Below are 22,871 nucleotides of genomic sequence, written 5' to 3' on the forward strand. Positions count from 1 at the left end.
CTGATTGTTTAAAACAACTTGAGGGTGGATAAATGACTATCCCTTTACCAATGGTTTAAAGTTAAAGACCTATAAAAAACGTTAGCCTATTGATTTTAATGATGTCAGATAAAGTAAGAAACCAAACCATGGGATTGAAAATAAAACTGTTTATTGGTTAAAGTTGATGTGATCTCATGTCCTTATCGAGTACTCACCAGAATTGTCAAAACAATGTTCTGAAAATGATCTCGCAGCTCCACCGCATACGTGCAGAACAGCACAAAGTTACTTTGTATCAGCTGAAAATAAACACAATTGTCTTACTGACAGCACATAGAAATGTAATACAGTACTAATGATGCCATTTATTAATACAGCATGAATCAATGAGTAGCTTTAAATTTTCACAATGTATTAAGAGTTTTAGCCTTTAAATAAAAGTGATTGTATTTATTGCAAACATTTGAATTGAGCCATATGGGGCTTCATTCAACACAAATATTTTACAGCTCGTGCTCCACTCCACGGTTTGAAAATCTGATGGTGTTGTTGAGATCATTTGAGAGGATTTTTTCTAAACATATTATACATTTTAGAAATGTATTGCTGAAACACATTATAAAAGTGAAATTGTGAAGTTACACATTCAAACAGTTTTTCAATATTTCTGAATGATTTGGGCGGGGCCAATCTGGTGGCTCGATGACACACTGGAGCCAGCGAGCATGGCCCCGCCCCCAACACAATCCTGAGCATCCATTCAGGTTGTAGCGTAAACCCACGCAGACACAAGGAGAACATGCAAACTTCACACAGAAAGGAGTCCTACCTGAGGCTCGAACTGGGGACCTTCTTGCTGCGAGGCAATAGTGCTACCCACTGAGCCCCGGGTAGGACTCCTTTCTGTTTAAGTCAATAGGATTTTTGCCCATTCCAGCAAGAATAACAAAGACACAGCGCTGAAATTAAATCATGTTACCTGGATGGCCACAGATATGAAAAGGAAAGCGGCTGTCAGGGTGAGATAGGAACCGTGTTTCATGACCAATATAAAGCCTTTATGGAAGGGAATAGCTCTCTCTGTTTTAGGTGCATATGGATCTAAAGCAGGAAAACAGAGCAGTGAAATTTCGTTAGATGTAGTGTGATTATTTTCATGATTTTTTTACTTTTAGCGGGTACGTTTAGCCAAAATATTTACAATGCCGTTTTCATTACAAAGACAGCAAATAGGCATAAAAAACATCATATATTTCATTTGTACTCCTTCCCAGTGCTTTTTTATCAGTTTTGGAAACTTGAGTCTTGCATGTGTCCTGCACAAAGCAATGTTGCCATTTTGCCTCATTTTTTTCCAAATTCCAAAACATTTTATATTTTTACATACATTTTATACTAATACTTTATACATTTTATAAAAACATTTATATTTTGGCCATATTACAGGTTTGTAACATACATGTTTTTCTTCAATGCAATGTTAATATAAATGCTTTAAAATATATTCATTTTTAACAGTGGCGTGTTTACCATTTTGGGGGCCCTAAGCAAAGTCCAAGGATTTGGGGCCCCCCATGCCCCAACATTAAGAAAAAAATTCTTGGTTTAAAAATACAAATAGTGCCCATTGTCTTATTCAAAAGAATAAAGAATCATTATCTGTCAAAAACATAAAGGTCTTGGTTTTACCGCAGTGGTTTCCAAACTTTTTCCAAAAGGCCTCCCTTTTGTACAGAAAAATATTTTTAAGCCTATCTCAGATATATCCTTTGCTGGCAAGTTCCTTATAGGATGTATTTAAAATGATGTAATTAATAAAGTACTGCAACTTCAGTGTGTGATCTTAAAAAAAAAAATAAGAAAGAAGCGGAATGCTTACCACGCAGACTTTTTATAACTCTGCAATCATTAAATAAAAAATCATTAAATAAGTTAACCGCTTGTGGACAGTAGGGGGCCCCCCAAGCCCGTGGGGCCCCAAGCAATTGCGTGGTTTGCGTGGTGGGTAAACACGCCACTGATTTTTAAAATATATTTCAAAATACAAAAATGGCCATATATATATATATATATATTGGTGAAAAATAAATTTTTTAAACATATTTCACAATATATTTCAACACATATTTTTTGTATATATTAAAATATATTTTAAAGCATTTATATATATATTTTTTTTATTCGTTTTTGAGACTTGACAGCATGTGCTTATAAAAAAGCACTGGGAAGAAGTACAAATCAAATATCTAATGTTTTTATGGTGGTTGGCTGCCCCTGTTCCTATTCGCTATCTTTGTAATGGAAAAAAAACATTGTAATTATTTTGGCTAAAAGTACCCTTCATTACACATCATAACTCATAACATAAGAATTACAATGAATATACATTGAGTTCATGTCAATAACACACTTGCTCACCATCTCTCTCTTTGACGCCCAGGAACATGATTAATGTACAAACCAGAAACAGGCCACCAATCACACCACCAGCGATCATGTACATCTTTTTCTGAAAAGACATACAGCCAATGAGAGGCCATTTAAACATTTTCAATTTAGTCTTTTCTATAAGTCTGCATTTACTGTTTTTTTGTGTTCCCTCGTCTGTTGTCATTTATTACATTAATTTTACTGTCACACTTTTCACTGTACGGTCTTGTAAATGTTAGGGCAAGCTCAAATTAGGTGCGACATCATAGAAGAGGAACTTTTTTTTAATCTGCTCTCCACTAACAGGAACTGCTCTGCCCCAAACAACCTCAGGATTGTTTGCTATTTTTCCAAGGACTGCTGCAAAGCACTTCATTATTGTTTCAGATCAAAAGGGGCTGACTGGCGCACCCAATCGACCCACAGCTTTTTGGCCTGGCCGCAGAGGAATGCACGATGACGCGGTGCGGCTAAAGGGGGCAACCATGTGGTGGATGTGAACCAGGAAGTCCCGGAGAGGTTTAACCAGAAGGCTCTGCAGTCTTTGCTGCAAATAGATGTGGCACTTCATGGTTCTCCATGGTGGGTTTCCACATCCACCAACCAGGCTTATCGCTTCACCTACATGACGGATTTGATTGACGTTGAACTCTGTGGCTTTGTTTTGTGGATCCCTAAAGGTCACCTAAAGGTTTCTTTCAATGATTGCTCCAAAGGTCGAAACTCTAATGAGGCGTACACTCCAAACGCAAATGTAATAAATTGCGTGAGTAGATTACATACAAAGACGCGAAAAGATGCGAACTCGCGTGGTGCTATGCGAATGACATGAATTGAGCGGCGCAATTGCCGTGAAAACACACACTATTCGCCTTAAACGTGTCTTCGTGTAATCTGAAAATATTCAACTGAAGCAAAAAATTTGCATGACACAAAGTTAAATCCAGAGGGAGAAATGCGATGCTTTGTATTTGATGTGTACACAGCACAATGGGGTGAACAAACCAAACGCGAATTCAACGGTTTGCTCAAATAGATTACATACAAAGTTAATGCAAACAAGCGAATAGATGCCAACTTGCGCGGGGGCGATGCAAATGACGCAAATTGACTGGCGTGATTGCAGCGAAAACACTCACTATTATCCTCAAACCCATCTTCGCGCAAGTTGAAAATATTTAACTCGATCGAAAATTTGCATGATACGAAGTTAAATCCCATGAGTGAGAAATGCGATGCTTTTTGAAATAAGATGCGATTTGTGTTTGATGTGTACACAGCACAATACAAACCAAACGCAAATTCAGCGATTTGCTCAAATAGATTACATACAAAGTCAACGCAAACAAGCGAATAGATATCAACTCGCGCAAGGTGGCGCCATTGTCGCAAAACACTTGCTATTAGCCTCAAACGCATCTTCGTGCAAGTTGAAAATATTCAACTCGATCGAAAAATTTGCATGGTGCAATATTTAAGGGTACATCATTTTTTTGTGGTGTCCGAAATCATAGTGGACATTTAAGTACACCCATTCATGCCCACAATGCACTGCAATAATGAGCGTACAACTGATGTAAACTCACAGCTAGCCGCTACTCGTCCACTTAGACACACGCCAAATTAATTCTCGTGTCTTGGCGGAAAACGGTGACCACACTGCCGAACTCAAGTGTCCGAATTCACTCACTCGTTTTCATTCACCCGTTCGAGTGACCTGTATTAGTGAACTAGTGAATAAGGGCATAGGGGACTATTTCGGACACTGCACAAGACAGGAAGTGACACTGACACGTACAGCATGAGGCAGGAAGTCATGTGATGGCCCCACAGTCCTGGTGATCTCCATGCCACTGCTGTTTCCCAGGTGACCAGCTGACAGGTTGTGATGTGGACAGTGTTTCAGTGTGTGTGCGCTCGCTACAATCTGACCCTGAATAGCAGCACCGACCAGCGTACCCAGAACCTCCACAGTCATACCTGCAGATCAAATGTGCATGGAGAAAATTTCACATTTTTTTATTATGTACATTCTCAACCATTATGAAATGAAATTGCATTGTCATTGTGCCCTGAAAGCATGCATTATATGATTATTATTATAACCTAAAAACAGTTTTTAAGGACTGTATATGCATGTAAATGAGCTGTATGCTTACGGTAAGCTGTAGCAGAATCTCTCTCGTGTTGGTTGGTGCTCAAGAACATGGTCAGGGCGGAGTAAGGCACGTGGAAGCACTGTAAGACAGGTGACAGAATTATTAGTGGTTTTATAACCATCATCTTTCAAACACCCATTTATATTATATAACCTTATGCATTTTAAACAAAAATAATTCAAAATCAATGCTGTTTAGTCCTAAAACAACAATGTGTGCTCTGTACACTGAAATGTGTAGCACAAAATCAATACATATCAAAGTACAGCAAAAGCTTTCCTGAACTTCCATATTGAATTGCACACTTACAGTAAGTGCACACTATTGGCTAACTTCACTAAAAGCCAGGTCAGTGTTGTGGCAAACCAATATCCCATATAGCTCCCAAAATAATTTAAAACTACAGAGCGCTCGCCCTCGTTTCTTATAGTTTTCCCTTGCGTGGCGTAAAGCCCGGTTGGGTTTAATCCGGATTTGTTTATTTATACATAACCCAAAGTCTAATAATGAAAAACGGACTAATTAGAAACGTGTACACAACTCTGATCCCACACATACATCATGCTGTATATTACAAGCAGCTCCTGTTTCTCAGCCTCGTGTCTTAAGACAATGAAACGGACTAAAAGGGGAAACCGGTATTTATCCTCTCTGGTGGCTTTAACCATCTATTTATCAAGTAGTAGTTGGAATGACTTTTCATTACGCCGTAGACTGCAGCGGTCCCAGTGGCTTTCCTACTCTGGCTGGCAAGATTGTGTGTGGAGGTTTGCGCCAAGCCATGGTAACAAAAGACAGAAATACAAATCATGGAAAAGTCTAAGCGACATGAAAGAGTTTAAGATATAGATAACCACTTCTGTGGACAAGCATTTTGGGATGTGTTCATTTTAAAGCCAGGGTACTGTAGGGTGGAGACTATGTATTACTGATATATAAAACCAGTGGTGGCCGGTGACTTCTTTTTCGAGGGCGCACAGCACGAAGCTCGTCACAACATGTATGTTGCCCGTCGTGTGTGGCTCGTCATTTCAAAATATGTGTCATGTGAACTTATGTGCATCACGCGTGATGTCAAAATGCGTGCCTGCTGCAGATGCTTTGAAGGTTTTTATGATAAAAGTGACGCTCGCGTTTGCCAGATACTCACTTAATCTCATGTGTAATCAGAGTTTACTGTCAAGTTAGTGTCTTGCGTGAGCGTCTCTTTTATCATAAATCATTTTGACGCATATGCAGCAGGCACATATTTTGACAAGACGCATGATGCACATGCTTCACATGACGCAACGAACACATATTTTGAAATGACAAGCAACACACATGACACACTGAACACACATTTTTTGAAATGACAAGCAACACAGGACACTCCGAACAAATTTTCAAATGACGAGCAACACACATGACACTCCGAACACATATTTTGAATTCACGCACCTCGGAAGAGAAGTCACCGGTCGCCATTGTTTAAAACACACAGTATATAATATAAAGCTGCAATCTGTAACATTTGCCTCTCTATCGCCATCTTTGTTTAAAACATGAAACTGCAGTTATTTGCGGAGTAATTTTCTGTACGTGCATTGTGCTTCACCCCGCTACACGCTAAGAGGCGGCAAGGCGAGTGATTTAGCGTGGTGCGAATGGCGAATTGAGCTTTGCCGCGGGAAATGCACAAGTTGAAAAATCTGAACTTCATGCGCGGTAACCAATCAGGAGCTTGCTCTAGTAGTGACATAATTACAGAAGCAAGCAGAGTCGCAGAAGCCACTCCCATGACGTGAATTTCCACGTGAATGTCTTGAATGACTAGAATTTCACGCACAAATGAACGAGTAAACCTTAAAATGTTCAAGCGTCCAACTATGCGCAAATAGTGCGTTTTTGCTGCCTCTTCCACATCTGGTGTGAACGCACAGTTAGAATGACATCTTAGAAGTCACATATCCGTAAAAATGTCATCTGAACAAGTAATATATCTGCCACGTTTGTTCAGACTAAATTAAAGCCAAACATGGAAGAGGTGGCAAAAACGCTTTATTCACGCGTGGTTGGATGCTTGAACATTTACATTCACTGGCTTCATTCACGCGTGAAATTCTAGTCATTCGAGACATTCACGCAAAATTCGCATCACAGGAGGGGCTTCTGCGACTCCGCTCGCTTTCTGTAATTATTTCACTACTAGAGCAAGCTCCTGATTGGTAAACGCGGCGTGATTTTCTGCCAAAGTTCAGATTTTCAAATCACGCGTTTGCCGCAGCACAGCTCAATTCTCATGTGCCATTCGCGCGTACCGTGCCGCAGGATGCATATTCACGTATTTGCATTTACTTAACATGTAAATCACTCGCGCTTGCCGCCTCTTCCGCGGCTGGTGTGAACGCCACATAAAAGTTTCAACATAAATCACGATCCTATGATGTCTTACTTGTTGCATTTCTAAGGGTCGGTCCCCCAGACAGGGCTTATCTTAGACTAAAATGCATATTTGAGCAGCGTTAATTTAAAATCACCATATCTTAACATATATCAGTGCCATTGTTTTGTCTCAAGATGCACACAAGCATTGTTTTTTGTAAGATTTGTTTGTAAAAACTACATAATTAATCCAAACCATGTCCGGGAAATCTCTTTCTTTCTTTTTATCTATGCTGGTCCGGAAAATCTCGGTCTTTGTTTTTATCTATGCTGGTATGAAATGCGTTTAATCAATGCTCTGTGTTTTTATGTTGATTAATTCATACCGTGACAGTATCTGTGGGGCATTTGAGACCACATGACGGATGAAGTGTTTTAGAGTAGCCAGTATTTCGCATTCAATTCGGTTTCAATCTTAAAATAACATTAAACTAGTGATGTGTGCCAGATACATACTGTGATCAGAGTTTGGTAGAGACAGTAGAAGCCCAGATACCAGATGAACCTCCCGGTGATAAAAGGTGGGACAAACCAGAGGTAGACGTAAGAGACCACCATAAATGGAGTGCAGCCCACCATCCTAGAAAGAAAGAGACATGAGTGCTTAACAGCATGGCTCAAAAAGGCATAATGTGTTTTTGTAGCTCAATTGGGAAATCATTGCATTAGCAGTGCAAGGATCAGGGTTTTGAGTCCCAACATAGGTGTTTGTCAAACATATAAATATGAATGCATAACGAACATCCCGTATTGCTCAGTGGTAGAGCATTGTGTTACTGTAGCAGCGCAAAAGGCCATGGGTTTTAAACCCAGGAAAAACACGCATACTGATCAAATGTAATGCACTGAAAGCATGGGTTTCGATGAAAGCAAAGTCATCACGGCACTAAAACCTGGCTGTTGTCTTTGACATATGATCTGTGGTTTACTCCTCTCGTTTTAGCTCCTGTACTAATCAATATAACCTAAACAGAGTAACCCGAGTATCTTCTTAAAGCTACAGTACATATTTGTAAAGATACTTTAGTGGGTTGCAGGGACGGTCGTATAAATCAGACGATCACAAAGCCACAGAACCAAATTCTTTCTATAACACAGTTGTCATGAAGCGCGGTGAATTTATACTGTGTGTCGCTGATGTGGGAAGATGTGCTGGCCATTTATAATTCATGTAAAAGCCTAACATACCATTAGAGAAGAGGCAGTCACCAACAAACACATGCTGATGAAAGATAAAAATGTCAAAAACTGAAACAAAATTATTAATTTATTCAAGCCCCCAGTGAATGATTTACAATACGGTTAAAAGTGTAGGAAAACTTCCTCTATACAACATTTTAGAAAAATAGTGAACTTATCAAATCAGCACCCATATGGCAAAAACATACATTTCCCTGGCCAAAAATATATTTTAAAGATATGCTAAATACATTTTGTAGAAAGTAGGCTAATGCTCAATTGAATATATTTTTGAATTTGAAAATATATTTAGTTTTAACCTTCATATTCCAAAATGTATAAGGGGAAGCAAATTATGTCAATAAAGTATTTTTTGCCTAAAAATATTTTAAATTGAAGCTAAATTCACGTTAATTTTATAAAGTAAATTTTTGAAGTTCAAAATATACCTTTTTTACTTTAAAATGCTATGTTTACAGGTTTTTCTTCCAATACGATGTGAATACATTTCCTTGAATCGGATATATGGAGGGCTTAATATATTTTTTAATGCTTTACAATTTATTTACTTTGAAAATATATTTTAAAATTACGGAGCCCCTAAGAGGACATGGAGCAAAAATTTAATAAAGTTTAGTTTCACTGGCGCATGTGAATCTAGGTTCACATGCCCACCCAAAAGTTTCACGTGAAACTAAACTTTAAAAAAAAATCTGCACATGAAGATTTCACGTGAGCCCATGAAACTAAACTTTAGATTTTTTTTACTCCAGTGTCACCTTAAGGGCTCGGTAGAAAATATATAAAAAATGGCTAAAAAATATAGCGGTGAAACATATTCCAAAATATATTTCAGCAAATATATTTTTGGCCATTTTTGTATATTTTAAAATAAAAAAATTGCCTTATAGACGGTTTCATCGAACACACCTGCGCTGACGCGATACACGTCTGGATCCGAACTTTACTTCCGGTTTTGTTTTTTTAATGGTCTGACTAGTTGCTTAAATTATCTCTTGAACAATCGTTGAAAATAACAAATGTTTTGTTTTCCTATGTAATCTATGTGTTGTTGTTTTGCATGTTATATAAATAAACTACGTTTAAAGAACTTTGTTGTTATTTATTCTTAGCGGAGTTTACCGAAAGTTACGTGCAGACCACGACAGACGCTTGTTTATGTTGTTACTGCTGAAACCGTCTATAGGTCAATTTATGTTGTGACTAAAAGCATTCAAAATAAGTCAAAAATAATAATATTTTAGAAGCTGCATTGTAATCTCTTTGCTTGGAATTTGCAAAAAATAATGCGCCTTCTTGAGGTTTTACCCTATGAGGAAGTCTATTATGGACTCTTATTGGCTACTTTTTCTTTATTATTCGGTCCAAGTCATCAATTTCAAAAATAATGTTGTAAAAAATATTTTGGTCTACAAAAGTAATTTTAAACATTTAAACGTAGATTTTTAAGATCATGAGAAACATTTCAGTTGTTTTTGTATGTAGCAAAACACAATAGCCATTGTGCTAGATCAGTGGTCTCCAATATGTCTCTCAGGTTGCCCGCACAGAGTCTGTGAGTTGCCAGCCAAAGCAAATTCTATTAATACCCTCAATTTTAATATTTATTTAGTACATATTTTTATATTAGCTCAGTTTTTATGTATGTTAAAAACATATCAGATAGGTTATAAAGAAGTAGCCCTCTGGATTGTTTTATTCATTGTGGTAGCCCTTGCTTCCAAAAAGTTTGGAGACCCCTGTGCTAGATTATAAAGAATCAATATTATTACTCTGATCTCCATTAATAAACATTCAATATTTCTTGCACCCATCAGATTTAATAACCACTCTCTGACTTTCAGTACTGACAGTAGCTGACTGGAGCAAAACTTAAATACTGAATAAAGGCTGTTCCTGGATCAACTCTCAGCAGGTTTTCTCTGGGCACTGACCTCTGTCTATACCACACTGCCGTTCACTGCAAAAACTTTAACCAGCCTAAAGTGGTCTAGCTGGCCACTAAGCTGGTTTCCAATGGTCAGGCTGGTCTGGTATGATGGTTTTAGAAGGGTTTTGGGCGCTTGTCAGCTGGTCAGCCCTCTAAACCAACAAACCACTGTTTTCTGGATAATAACTGGATCGCACTGACAGCCTGAGTAATAGGGTAAATTCCCATTTGAAAAGGGATCGTCGTAGAATCTGCAAATCTAAATGTTGTGTAGGCAAGGCTATGATACAATAAACACCAAACACACCAGAAGCCCCTCATGGGCAAGGCTGAGATCTTCTGCAGTGATGCTTTGAACACAAACCTTAACAACTTCCTGCCATTCACTGTGATGTCACATCTAAGTATAATGAGAACTTCCTGTAAAACACTTAATCGTGCGCACATCTTCACTACAATCTTTTGGGAAGCCGGCATAGGACGATCTGATAGGTTTGCAATTTTGGATGTTTTGAGTGGGATGGTTATTATATAACGCATAAAATATTGAGAGTGAGAGATTTCCAAAATAGTTTAGAGATTAAAAAATGAGAACGTGTCACTTACCACGGCATTAGTCGTCCAATCTTTGTCCATTTGCTTTTAGTAATGAAGAATCCCACAATGGGGTCAGTCACAGCACCCCAGGCCTTACCAATGAACAACACCATTGAAGCCTGAAATGGATTAATCTGGAGAAGAATCTCAGATCAGATCAGCAGGTCTCAGTCTTTATGATTATTCAGCTTGCACATTTTAGTAAATAAGATCATTTATTGTTTATTTATACATATTTTTGCTTCTTTTTCACTAAGGTGATGACCAAAAAGAAACAAATGGTCAAAAAATGGTCCCTAGCTGTCATTGGGGCAGTACCCATTAAAAAAGTAAAATTTTGGGCCAAATAGTTACTAGTACCTCAGAGGTACCAAAGAGTGCATATTAGTACCTCAAAGATATATGTTAGTACCAAACGTATACAAAAATGTGTACACTTAGACAGCAGACGACTCGGGGCGAATACACACCGGATCCGCACCGAATATGTGTACCTTTATGGTACATATTAGGACCTTTTTAAAGGGTACTTCCCCAGTTATAGATCATTTTTCAATGTCTTTTATCTCTATTTACATCATACACTCTGTATAATTTCTGCTTGTTTATCCTAAAATCTCACCTGTGCGATGTCAAGGAGATATATCTGAAGGAAGAAGGCAGTCGCACTCCCAGCCACCTGATTTGGTGCACCACCGATGGCGAAACACAGTTTGCTACATACAGATAGCTTCTGATCCAGATGGGTCTGCAGAATTGGGGACAGAAAATTTGGGATGTCAGTCGGAATGCATGTGTACATGTTGTTAAAAATAATTTACAAAAGCAGATCATTTACATTCTTGAACAAAAAGCATTTTGTAAAATCTTTTGTTAGGAATATTGGGAAATGATAATATACAGGTCCTCCACTTTTAATTGCAATTTCGGGTTACATAATCTATTACATTTACGCATTAAAAATAAGTAAAATTAAAAAATGTTTGCATTTTTCGTGCATTATAAACTCAACAAAGTTCCTGGCATCCGGTGAGTTCTCTTCCGAGGGGCGTGAATTCAAAGTATGTGTTCGGAGTGTCGTGTGTTGCTCGTCATGTCAAAATATGTGTTCTTTGCATCATGTGAACCATGTGCATTGTATGTCGAAGTGGTTTATGATGAAAGAGACGCTCATGTTTACAAAATACCAGTGGCAGTTCATGACTGCTAATCCGAGGGTCGCAAATTTAAAATATGTGTTCGGTCATGTGTGCACTGCAAAAAATTATTTTCAAGAAATAAAATTCTAAGTATTTTGTCTTGTTTTCGGTAAAAATATCAAAAATTCTTAAATTGAGATGCTTTTTCTTGATGAGCAAAACGACCCAAGAAAAAAAGGCTTGTTTCCAGACCAAAAATATCAAATGTAGTGATTTTGTGCATAAAAAAAATGCCAATGGGGTAAGCTAATTTTTCTTGAATTTTTCTTGAATTTAGTGTTTAAGAAAAATTTTCAAGATTTTTTGCTTACCACTTTTTCAGATTTTTTTGCTTGTTTTATGCACAAAATCACTTAAATTTGATATTTTTGGTCTAAAAACTAGACTTATTTTCTTGGGTCGTTTTGCTCATCAAGAAAAAGCATCTTAATTGAAGAATGTTTAGATATTTTTTCTGAAAACAAGATAAAAATACTAAGAATTTTTTTTTGCTGTGTGTTGCTTGCGTTTTTAAAATATGTGTTTGTTGAGTCATGTGAACCATGTGCATTACGTGTCAAAATAAGTGCCTGCTGCACACGCGTCAAAATCGTTTATGATAAAAGAGACGCTCACGTTCACAAATTACACGCAATAAACCCTTAAACCCTTTAGACTCGTCTGCAGGAGGCACTTATTTTGACAAGACACGTGATGCACATAGGATCACTCGACGTGCAGAACACATAATTTGAAATTACGAACCACACACATGACGGGCTACATACATGTTGTGACGAACTTCGCATCGAGCGCCCTTGGAAAAAGAAGTCACCGGCCGCCACTGCCAATACTTGCAAGACACTAACTTAACACTAAACTCTGATTACACATGAGATTAAGCGAGTATCTGGCAAATGCGAGCGTCACTTTATTCATAAACCCTTTAGACATCTTGTCAAACAAGTGCCAAATGGTTCACATGACGCGTTGAACACATATTTTAAAATGACGAAACACACACATGACAGGCTAAATATGTTGTGACGGGCTTTGCATCATGCGCCTTCGAAAAAGAAGTCACCAGCCGCCACAGGCAGATAGTTATGGTCACCAGATTGGTGCACATAGTTATGTGACACTTGTAGTTATTTTTTTAGTCTGTAGTTGAGTGATGGGTGCTTGATTACGGCCGTGAGACCATCAGCATGTCTGAGTCTTCATTAAGGTCTTTGTGTAAGAAACATCATCTGGTTTTGTGCTTTCGCTAGTCTCAGCTTGCAGTATGTGTGTGGTATAGCTCCTCATCCTGTAACCCTTCAAACCTCAAATAATATTTAACCCAGATGTTTCCACAGAAGTCAGTGAGGGGTCATTTGATCAAAGAAAACATTCTTAAAAATTAAGGCTCCACAATGCACCCCCTTATCATGCATACCAAATGCATAAATGTAAAGATTAAAACTAGACTTTTTATAATAAAACAAATAAAGAGTCCATAAATGAGTCTTCTGAAGCCATACGATACATTTAAAGGCGGGTGCATGATCTCTAAAAGCAAATGTTAGCATTTGAAATCACTTAATCAAACACACCCCTACCCCAATAGAATCTGAACCTTCTTTTGATAGACCCGCCCCACACATACGCAACCCAGGCAACGATGTCGGTTAGTAGACACGCCCCTTACTGCTGATTGGCATATAGCACCAGTGAAGCACCTGTGTAGTACCATATAGGGGCCATATAGCACCACATATGGTTCTACATAGCACTGCATGGTTCTACACATGTGCTTCACTGGTGCTATATGGCACTAAAAATGGTTCTTCTATGATTACGAGCAAAGAACCACTTTTGGTGCTAAATAGCACCGTTTGTTTTTAGAGTGTTCCTCTAAAGGTTCTTATAGAAAAAACATTTCTTTCTTATCTTTAAAGACGTTTTTTTCAGCAGTAACAACATAAACAAGCGGCTTTCGTGGTCAACACGTAACTTCCGGTAAACTCTGCTAAGAATAAATAACAACAAAGTATTTTAAACATAGTTTATTTATATAACAAGCAAAATAAACAACACGTAGATTCTCTAAGAAACCAAAACAATTGTTATTTTCAATGATGTATTTGTTCAAAATTTCAGTTTACAACTAGTCAGACTATTAAAAAAACTAAAACGAAAGTAAAGTTCGGACTAGTATTGTGTTATGGCACGTGCATCCGATGAAACCGTCTATATAATCTGAAGAACCTTTTTTGAAACAGAAAGGGATGTTAAAGGTTCTTCGTGAAACCATTCAACTAGAAATAGTTCCTCTGTGCACTGCAAAAAATTATTTAAGAAAAAACTTCTTTAGTATATCTGTCTTGTTTTCAGTAAAAATATCTAAACATTTTTAAATTAAGGTGCTTTTTCTTGATGAGCAAATCGACCAAAAAATAAGTCTAGTTTTTAGATCAAAAATATCGAAATTTAAGTGATTTTGTGCATAAAACAACAAAAAAAAATCTGCCAATGGGGTAAGCAAAAAAATCAAATCAAGAAAAATTCATGAAAAATTTGCTTACCCCATTGGCAGATTTTTTTTACTTGTTTTATGCACAAAATCACTTAAATTTGATATTTTTGGTGTAGAAACTAGACTTGGGTTGTTTTGCTCATCAAGAAAAATCATCTTAATTTAAGAATTTTTATATATTTTTACTGAAAACAAGACAAAAATACTAAGAATGGGTTTTTTTTAAATAATTTTTGCAGTGTGGCATCATAAAGCACGGCAAAAAATGACTTTCTTACTTAGTGTTTTTGTCTAGTTTTTATAAGGAAAATAAGTCTAAGCTAAAATTTAAGCAAATTTGTGCTTAAAACAAGCAAAAAATAAATAAAAATCTGCCAATGGAATAAGAAAATGTTTCTTGAATTAATTGTTAACTTATTTCAAGAAATGTTTTCTTATTCCGTTGGCAGATTGTTTTTTGCTTGTTTTAAGCCTTAATTTACTTCATATAGTTCATATTTTTTGTCTAAAAACGAGACTTATTTTTCTTGGTCATTTTGCTCATCAAGAAAATACATCTTAATTTAAGAATTTTTAGATATTTTTACTGAAAACAAGACAGAAGTAAGAAAGTAATTTTTTGTAGTGAGCACCTTTATTTTTAAAATGATGTCCTATGCTTGACGTTCTGCCTAACATCTCTGTTTTTGTTCCACAGAACAAGTTTTGAACTACATGGGTGAAAAAAATTTTGGGGGGGGGAAATAATGACACACAGGAGACATTATGGGTGTAGTGAGTGACTTTTCATTATGATAACAAATAAAGAAAACGTGTGCGCCTGTTGGCTTTCTTGTGAATGAGAGAGAGTAAATGTGTGCCCACACGAAGGGTGTGTGCCCACAAATGTATGGTGTGTGAGAAGACAAACTTGGAGAAATCCTTTCAACACATTAAAGGAAGTCTAACCTTCATTTGCCCAAGCATATATTTACGATCTTTCCTCCGGAGATCTTACGAGAAAGTTAGACAGACATGTGAAGCTGAAAATACGACAGAAGTCAAACAGTCATCTTCTGAGCTGCAGACTCATTCATCCATTCAGTCGAAGCCAATGTTTAGTGTCTCCACATCAATGTACACATTGCATAGCCTTTCCAGCAAGACAACCACGGAGGGCGGTACCAAACGCACTTCAAAGATGTTGTTCTCATAATGAAAAGATGAATAACCTATTACAATATTGGATATAATGGTTGTGGGTTTGGAACTTTCTTCAAGTCTGAAAATGGATGTCCCGTATTCTCACGAAGCTTATTTTTGTTGCTCTTATCACGACAGACACAAACAGGAAGTCATTGAGTCGAGACACAAAATATTCGACTTCCTCGCAGATTGAAAACACCAAATTCATGATTGCAGCACTTCTGTGTGGATAGACAGATACGAGCAGAACTGTGTTAATCACATCAATCTGTGATGAAAAATCACAAAAGCTTACAAGGTTCTTTACAGCAATGCCATTGAAGAACCGGTTTTGGGTCATATTTAACCCCAAAATGAGAAGAAAAAGAATAAATTATATTTTTGCATTACAATGTTCTGATATTTTAAATTCTGTGTAAAGTCAATTCAGATAATTGTTTCTAAACACATTAGAAATGTAAGAATGTTTTGCTGAAACATAGTGGTGGCCGGTGACTCCTCTTCCGAGGGGCGCTCATGTCAAAATATGTGTTCGTTGCGTCATGTGAAACATGTGCATCATGGCCTTTTCAAAATACATGGCTGCTATATATGCGTCGAAAGAATTTATAATAAAAGAGACGTTCACAAAATACTTGCAAGTCACTCATTTGAAGAGCACCAATTATCCGATTCACGATTTTACATTTCCTTTGGTGTGTAAGTGTGTATTAGTACATGTTAACGATATGCAAAACGTACAAACCCAAATGTAAACGATGTCGCAAGTTATCATCTTCAACGTAAATCTCTTTTCTTGGAGTACAACAAACACACGGATTGTAGGCAACAGTTTACTTCCTGGTGTGGACAAGAGCAACATTATCATAATTCCTCCCACTTCAGACTCACAACCTGTAAGTTAACTCCTGTCAGCATTGCATTGTGAGCAAATCTTTCAAACATGGTAAGGAGCGTCACATTTCCGGCTGAGTCATGGTATTCGTGCCAATCACAACGTACAGATTAGCTGGCCAATCAGGGACACAGCGCTTTTCAAATCGATGAGTTTTGTACATCAATCGGTGCATTTCAGGAAGAGAGGAAAATCTGGAGCTACAAAAATGTATGTGGAAAATATTGTGTGTTTTTTAACCATAAACCACGCAAACATTGTATTATACCAAATGCACAAAATAACGTTGTTTTTTAGCAATAAAATAGGTTCTCTTTAACACTAAAATCAGATTACACATGAGATTAAGCGAGTATATGTCAAACGTGAGCGTCTCCTTTTATCAAAAACCTCTTCGAAGGGTCTGGAACAGGATCGTAATTTGACATCACGCATAATGCACATTCGTTAACATGATGAGCCACACACATGACGGGCTAAATACACGTTGTGACGAGCTTCGCATTGTGTGCCCTCGAAAAAAACACCACTATGAACTACTAGTTCAGGATTTTTTTGCGCCCCTACACAACCGCGAGCATCCATTCAGGTTTTACCGGTACTTGAAAGTTGAGAAAGACGGCAGCTTTCCCAAGTGGGCGTGGTTTCAGGTCTGACAGTGGACACGCCCCCAGTGTCTGAGAGCAAATAATCTAAAAACTTATTTTATTTACTTGGCAGTTTTTTATCATTAAAATTGGGTTGGGTGGTTAATATTTGTCTGTGGTGTGACAAACTGAGAACACATTTAAAACTTTTTTAAATGGGATTGTTGGGATGGGATACACTGTAAAAAAAATCCGTAGAAATTACAATGTTATTACAGCTGGGTTGCCGGTAATTTACCGTAGATTTACATTTATGTTATTTACTGCCAAGAGTTTGTTCAAAGTTAAAGAAATTTTAAATATTAACAAGTCTTTATCTTTACAGAATAAACTATACAATAACAGCCTCATGCAAAGCATTCTGGGAACCAGAAATCATTCTCAACCTTTTTCTGTTTTTTGCTTCAGATTTTGTTTCCCAGAATGTTTTGCTTGAAGCTGTTTTTTTAGTTTTACTCTGTAAAGACAAAGACTTGTAAATGTTTAATGTTCATTTAACTTTGAACAAAATGTTGCCAGTAAAAAACATAAATTTAAATCTACGGTAAGTTACCGGCAACCCAGCTGCAATTTCTACGGAATTTTTTTATAGTGTATTTAATAGGACTTTAAACAGGCTTAAAGCAGCTTTTAAGCACATTCACATTGATAAATATTTGGTAATATCATGGTAAATATTTATCTATCATGGTACTATTTCTTGTACTGTCATAAAAAATTGTTTTCAAGACAAGATGATTTTCATCATTGCCATACAACATTATTATTATTAATATTAGTATTAATATTAGTATTATTATTATTAAAGCAGGACATACATAATTTTATTAATTCATAGGGGAAAATATTTCTTATTTTTAACATTTAATTTTAATTAAGTTAAATTTGACCAAATTCTTGACTAGATTCACAAATTAAAATCTAAAACATATCCACATACACACAATAAAAAAGATACACTGGGATACCCTTTAGAAAGCCCCTAATATGTACAATTGTATAGGTACAGCAATGTAACTCTGAGGTACTAATATGCACCCTTCAGGTACAAAAGTGTACTTTTTTAAACGGTACCACCCCAGCAACAGATTTTGTACCGTTTCTTTTGAGAGTGTATGGCTTACTGCCTCAGTCCTTCCTTTAATCCGACTTTATACTATAGTGTGTTTGTGTGAGAATGAATCTGGATGACATAATGAAGGATTTGAGGGTTTTATGACCAGCGGGATTTGAAAACACATTTGGTCATGACAAGGTCAAATTCACCCTGCTCTTTCACCTCTAATCTTTAAAAAGGTCCTGATATGTATTCATTTGGTAAAAGTACCTTTAAGAAATTATTATGTTTACTAATATGAACTATTTGTTTACAAATCTGTACTTTTTGAAAGGGTACAGCCCCAGTGACAGCCTTTTTCTGACAGTTAAAAAAAAAAAATTTGTGTCTATTTTTTTTCTACTGATTTTTTGAAATTTTTTGAAAAAGTATAATTAGTCATTTTGGGCTATAAACAAGCAGCAAGAAACAATATTTCAACCTTCAACTATAAGAGAGACTGAATCTCTTACGCGATGCATGTGCGAGCCGAGCACAAGAGCTTTATGGTGTTTCCATACATTATTGACATCCACCCATCATCATCCCCCATTACTTGACCTGAGGGTCACAGCAGAAAACAACATCGAAAAGAGACCTGACTAACAGCTCAGTCTTAAAATGACTGAAGGTCACACTGTCTCCAAACCTATCTTGTTCTAATCTAGATAAAACGGATTAAAGGGATAGTTCATCTAAAAATGAAAATTAAGTCATCATTAAGTCTCATTCTCATGTTGTTGTAAACCTGTATGAATTTCTTATTTCTGATGAACACAAAAGAAGATATTTTGAGAAATGATGGTAAGCACACAGCTGGTTGTAAACATAGTAGGAAAACAGATATTATGAAAGTATTGGGTTAAACAAATGTTGTGTCCATATTTCTGACCCAAATGATAAAAGATTAGGTCTGAAGTATATGAAAGGAAGGCAATTTCTTACTGATTTGTTGTTCGGCAAATCTACATCTGAACTACATAGTTAGAGTATCAGGGCCAAACCTAAACAGCTTTTGCATGCATGCATGGAATCACTAAAACATGCCAATCCACATACTTTCATAGACATACCAATGCAAAAATGTTCATGCTGAATCATAACACAAAACAGCACAAGTACACAAGCACCTATTGTCCAATGCAAAGCTATGAAAAATCATAAGTTGTAATAGTAAAGAGTTCAAATTTATTTTACTACTTAAAATTACCATTCACAATTATTTTATTGATGTAACTCAATGCATTTGGGTTCATTCAATCATATTTACTGTATATGTTTACTAAGTGACATCAGGCAATTTAGATGAAGCTACCACTTAAAAAGTTAATTTTTACAACTTAAGCATTAGATGAAACTGGACATCAGGTGACGTACCTCTGGTGGGATCTTGGTGAAAGCAGGTTCAGGATGGATGATGAGTTTATCTCCTGGAGTAACTGAGGCTTTCTCACCCTTGGCCATGATGTCCAGTGGGATGGGTGCAGAGACAGCCGCTGAACTGGTGGATACAGATGTGTCTGCTTTCATTCACATACTGCACCGGCATGAGGAAGGGATGGGCCAGTTACAGAAACAGGAGTCGCTTACAGTTTCCCAGCTGTCACTGACAGATTTCAGCCAATCAGATGGCCAAATCCATCAAAATATGCTCCTTACCAGAACCTGAACCTACACTACACATAGCAGTCACATCAGAAACACATACACACTAGAACTGCTACTACACGAGAGAGAGAGAGAGAGAGAGAGAGCGAGAGAGAGAGAGAGAGAGAGAGAGAGAGAGAGAGAGAGAGAGAGAGAGAGAGAGAGAGAGAGAGAGAGAGGTCTGATGACAAACACTCCAGTCTGGCGCCCCCTACAGACATCATCAGAAACCACACACAGTGCACTGACTATATGGATAAGTTGTGGGTTGCCCAGTATGAACTAAAATTACATGGCAACACATAACATGACAATTAGTTGGTTGTTTGGCTTGTTTAATTAGTTAAAATGTTAATTTAAAAAAAAAAATTAGAACCTTGTGATCCCAGTACCTGGTCAAAAGAGTAATATCATCTCAAATTAGTGTAATTCCTGAGTTTCCGGGCTAAGAAATAAACATTCCATTCGCATTTGTTGACGTATTTACAACACTTTCCCCCAGTTTCACAGACAAGGTTTGAGTTGTCTCAACAGAAAATAACTTGCATTGACAGATCTTACAATATTGATTGTATCAATATGCATGGATTTGTCTCAAGATACACACCAGTAATATCTTTTTCTAGGGGAATGTTTATAAAAGATGCTTAAACATCTTAATTTACAGGGGAAACATCATGAAAATCAGACTTTTTCATGTTTAAGTGCTATAATTGGGTCGCCAGTGCTTCTATCAATCTAGAAAATGTGAAAAAGATCAACTCAGTAACTTAATGCAAGCATGTGAAAAAATAGGTCATTGAAATTTGTTTTCCCTTGGATGTCAAGAGGGGATAATACCGCCCCTTAATCTACACTATCCAACCACTTGCCTGACATTTAGTGTAGAGATCAGATCATTTGCATTTAAAAGGACACACCCAAAAACGGCACATTTTTGCTCACACCTACAAAGTGGCAATTTTAACATGTTATAATAAATTATTTATAAGGTATTTTGAGCTAAAACCTCACATGCGTACTCTGGGGACACCAAAGATTTATTTGACATCTTAAAAAGTCTTGTGAAATGTCCCCTTTAACTAAGGCCTTTCCTGGCTTTTGCTAAACCTTGTCTGTGAAACCGCCTTTATTGTACACTGCAAAAAATTATTTTGTGCATAAAACAAGCAAAAAAAAAATCTGCCAATGATTTTTTCTTGAATTTAGTGTTTAAGAAAAAAATTCAAGATTTTGTTTTATGCACGAAATCACTTAAATTTGATATTTTTTGTCTATAAACTAGACTTATTTTCTTGGGTCGTTTTGCTCATCAAGAAAAAGCATCTTAATTTAAGAGTTTTTAGATATTTTTACTGAAAACAAGACAAAAATACTAAGAATTTTTTTTCTTAAAAATCATTTTTTGCAGTGTAAAGATGAATGTTTGAAAATATAAAATAAAAATCGATGGTGGAGGTTAGAAACAGTACATTTACTTGACTTTTTTCCATTTGGGCAGACACCTTTATCTAAAGTGACTTACAGTGGATTTAAAGTATACATTTTGTCAGTATGTTTTCCCTGGGAATCAAACCCATGACCTGAAGCAATGCCCTACAAATTGCTTTACAGTAATTTCATTCATATTTTATTTATATGAACAGTTCTGTTCATATAGACGGTTTCATTGGACGCACGTGATACACGTCTGGATCCGAACCTTACTTCCGGTTTCATTTTTTTAATGGTCTGACTAGTTACTAAACTGATCTCTTGAACGAATTACTCGTCGAAAATAACAAATGTTTTGGTTTCCTAGGTAATCTATGTGTCTATCATTGTTTTTTTTGCTTGTTATATAAATAAACTACGTTTAAAGAACTCTGTTGTTATTTATTCTTAGCGGAGTTTACCGGAAGTTACGTGCGGACCGCGACAGCCGCTTGTTTATGTTGTTACTGCTGAAACGGTCTATAGAATGGCCAAAACTGATCATAGGTTAAATTATTGCAAATATGAACACTGACCTTAAAGAGCTTAGACACACTGTCCTTCAGCTACACTATAAATTTAACAATCACTAAAAGTATTTAAATATAAAATAAATAAAAATGGGTCATTTACTGAGAAGTTCAAAAAGCTCATGCAGAAGTATAAGTCAGAAAATGTAGATCCAGTCCAGATTCTGGAAAATTGGGATACAGTTACAGAAAGTCTTGCAATGTTTCCAGCCTATGGTCTGAAGAAACTAAAGATATTAAAAGCACCAGTCATATTAGGACCATCATAAAATAAATAACTTACCAGACCCCGTGTGACCGAAATTTGTAAAAGAAACTTGAGGTTGATATGCTTGAGGTTACCTGATGTGCTTTAAAGGATTAGTCAATTTTCTTAAAAAAAAAAAATCCATATTTAAACACCACGAAATCATCCAAAATGTTGATGTCTTTCTTTGGTCAGTCGAGAAGAAATTATGTTTTTTAGGAAAACATTTCAGGATTTTTCTAATTTCAATGGACTTTAATGGACCCCAACACTTAACAGTTTTAATGCAGTTTAAAATTGCAGTTTCAAAGGACTCTAAAAGCCCAAACTAGGCATAAGGGTCTTATCTAGCGAAACAATTGTCATTAAAAATATGCACTTTTAAACCACAACTTCTCGTGTTTCTTCGGCTGTCTGACGCGCCAGCGCGACCTCACGCAATACGTCATCACGTCAAGAGGTCACGGATGACGTATGCGAAACGACGCCCCAGTGTTTACAAGTGTGGAGAAAGAGGAGCGTTCCTACGTTGTTGTATACCAACAAAATGTCTTTGTGTCAGTTTATTGTTTAAAATGGTCCGCAATGTGCGTTTTATATATGTAACACATGACCTTTCCACGGCATTATGCAATTACGTGACTAGTCACACAGCCGGAGGAAGACGACAAGTTATGGTTTAAAAGTACATATTTTTATTTTTATTACCAAAAATGACAATCATTTCGCTAGA

The 22,871-nt window shown here is 36.7% G+C and overlaps 1 protein-coding gene across 1 annotated transcript in view; it reads right to left on the reverse strand.

Moving 5' to 3' along the window:
* The window catches only part of mfsd2b (MFSD2 lysolipid transporter B, sphingolipid), a 28,947-nt gene extending 7,923 nt beyond the window's left edge, over positions 1 to 21,024 (reverse strand). The window contains exons 1-9 of the mRNA XM_065256336.2: positions 19,619 to 21,024; positions 11,345 to 11,470; positions 10,732 to 10,856; positions 7,452 to 7,575; positions 4,572 to 4,650; positions 4,211 to 4,392; positions 2,401 to 2,491; positions 962 to 1,083; positions 198 to 281 (exon numbers count right to left, since the gene is read on the reverse strand). Of these exons, the coding sequence (XP_065112408.1) occupies positions 198 to 281; positions 962 to 1,083; positions 2,401 to 2,491; positions 4,211 to 4,392; positions 4,572 to 4,650; positions 7,452 to 7,575; positions 10,732 to 10,856; positions 11,345 to 11,470; positions 19,619 to 19,771 (1,086 nt within the window). The 5' untranslated portion in view covers positions 19,772 to 21,024. The remainder of the gene's footprint in view (positions 1 to 197; positions 282 to 961; positions 1,084 to 2,400; positions 2,492 to 4,210; positions 4,393 to 4,571; positions 4,651 to 7,451; positions 7,576 to 10,731; positions 10,857 to 11,344; positions 11,471 to 19,618) is intronic.
* Positions 21,025 to 22,871: the final 1,847 nt, after the last annotated feature.

Source organism: Paramisgurnus dabryanus, chromosome 12 (assembly GCF_030506205.2).
Source record: "Paramisgurnus dabryanus chromosome 12, PD_genome_1.1, whole genome shotgun sequence".
Taxonomy (NCBI): Eukaryota; Metazoa; Chordata; class Actinopteri; order Cypriniformes; family Cobitidae; genus Paramisgurnus; species Paramisgurnus dabryanus.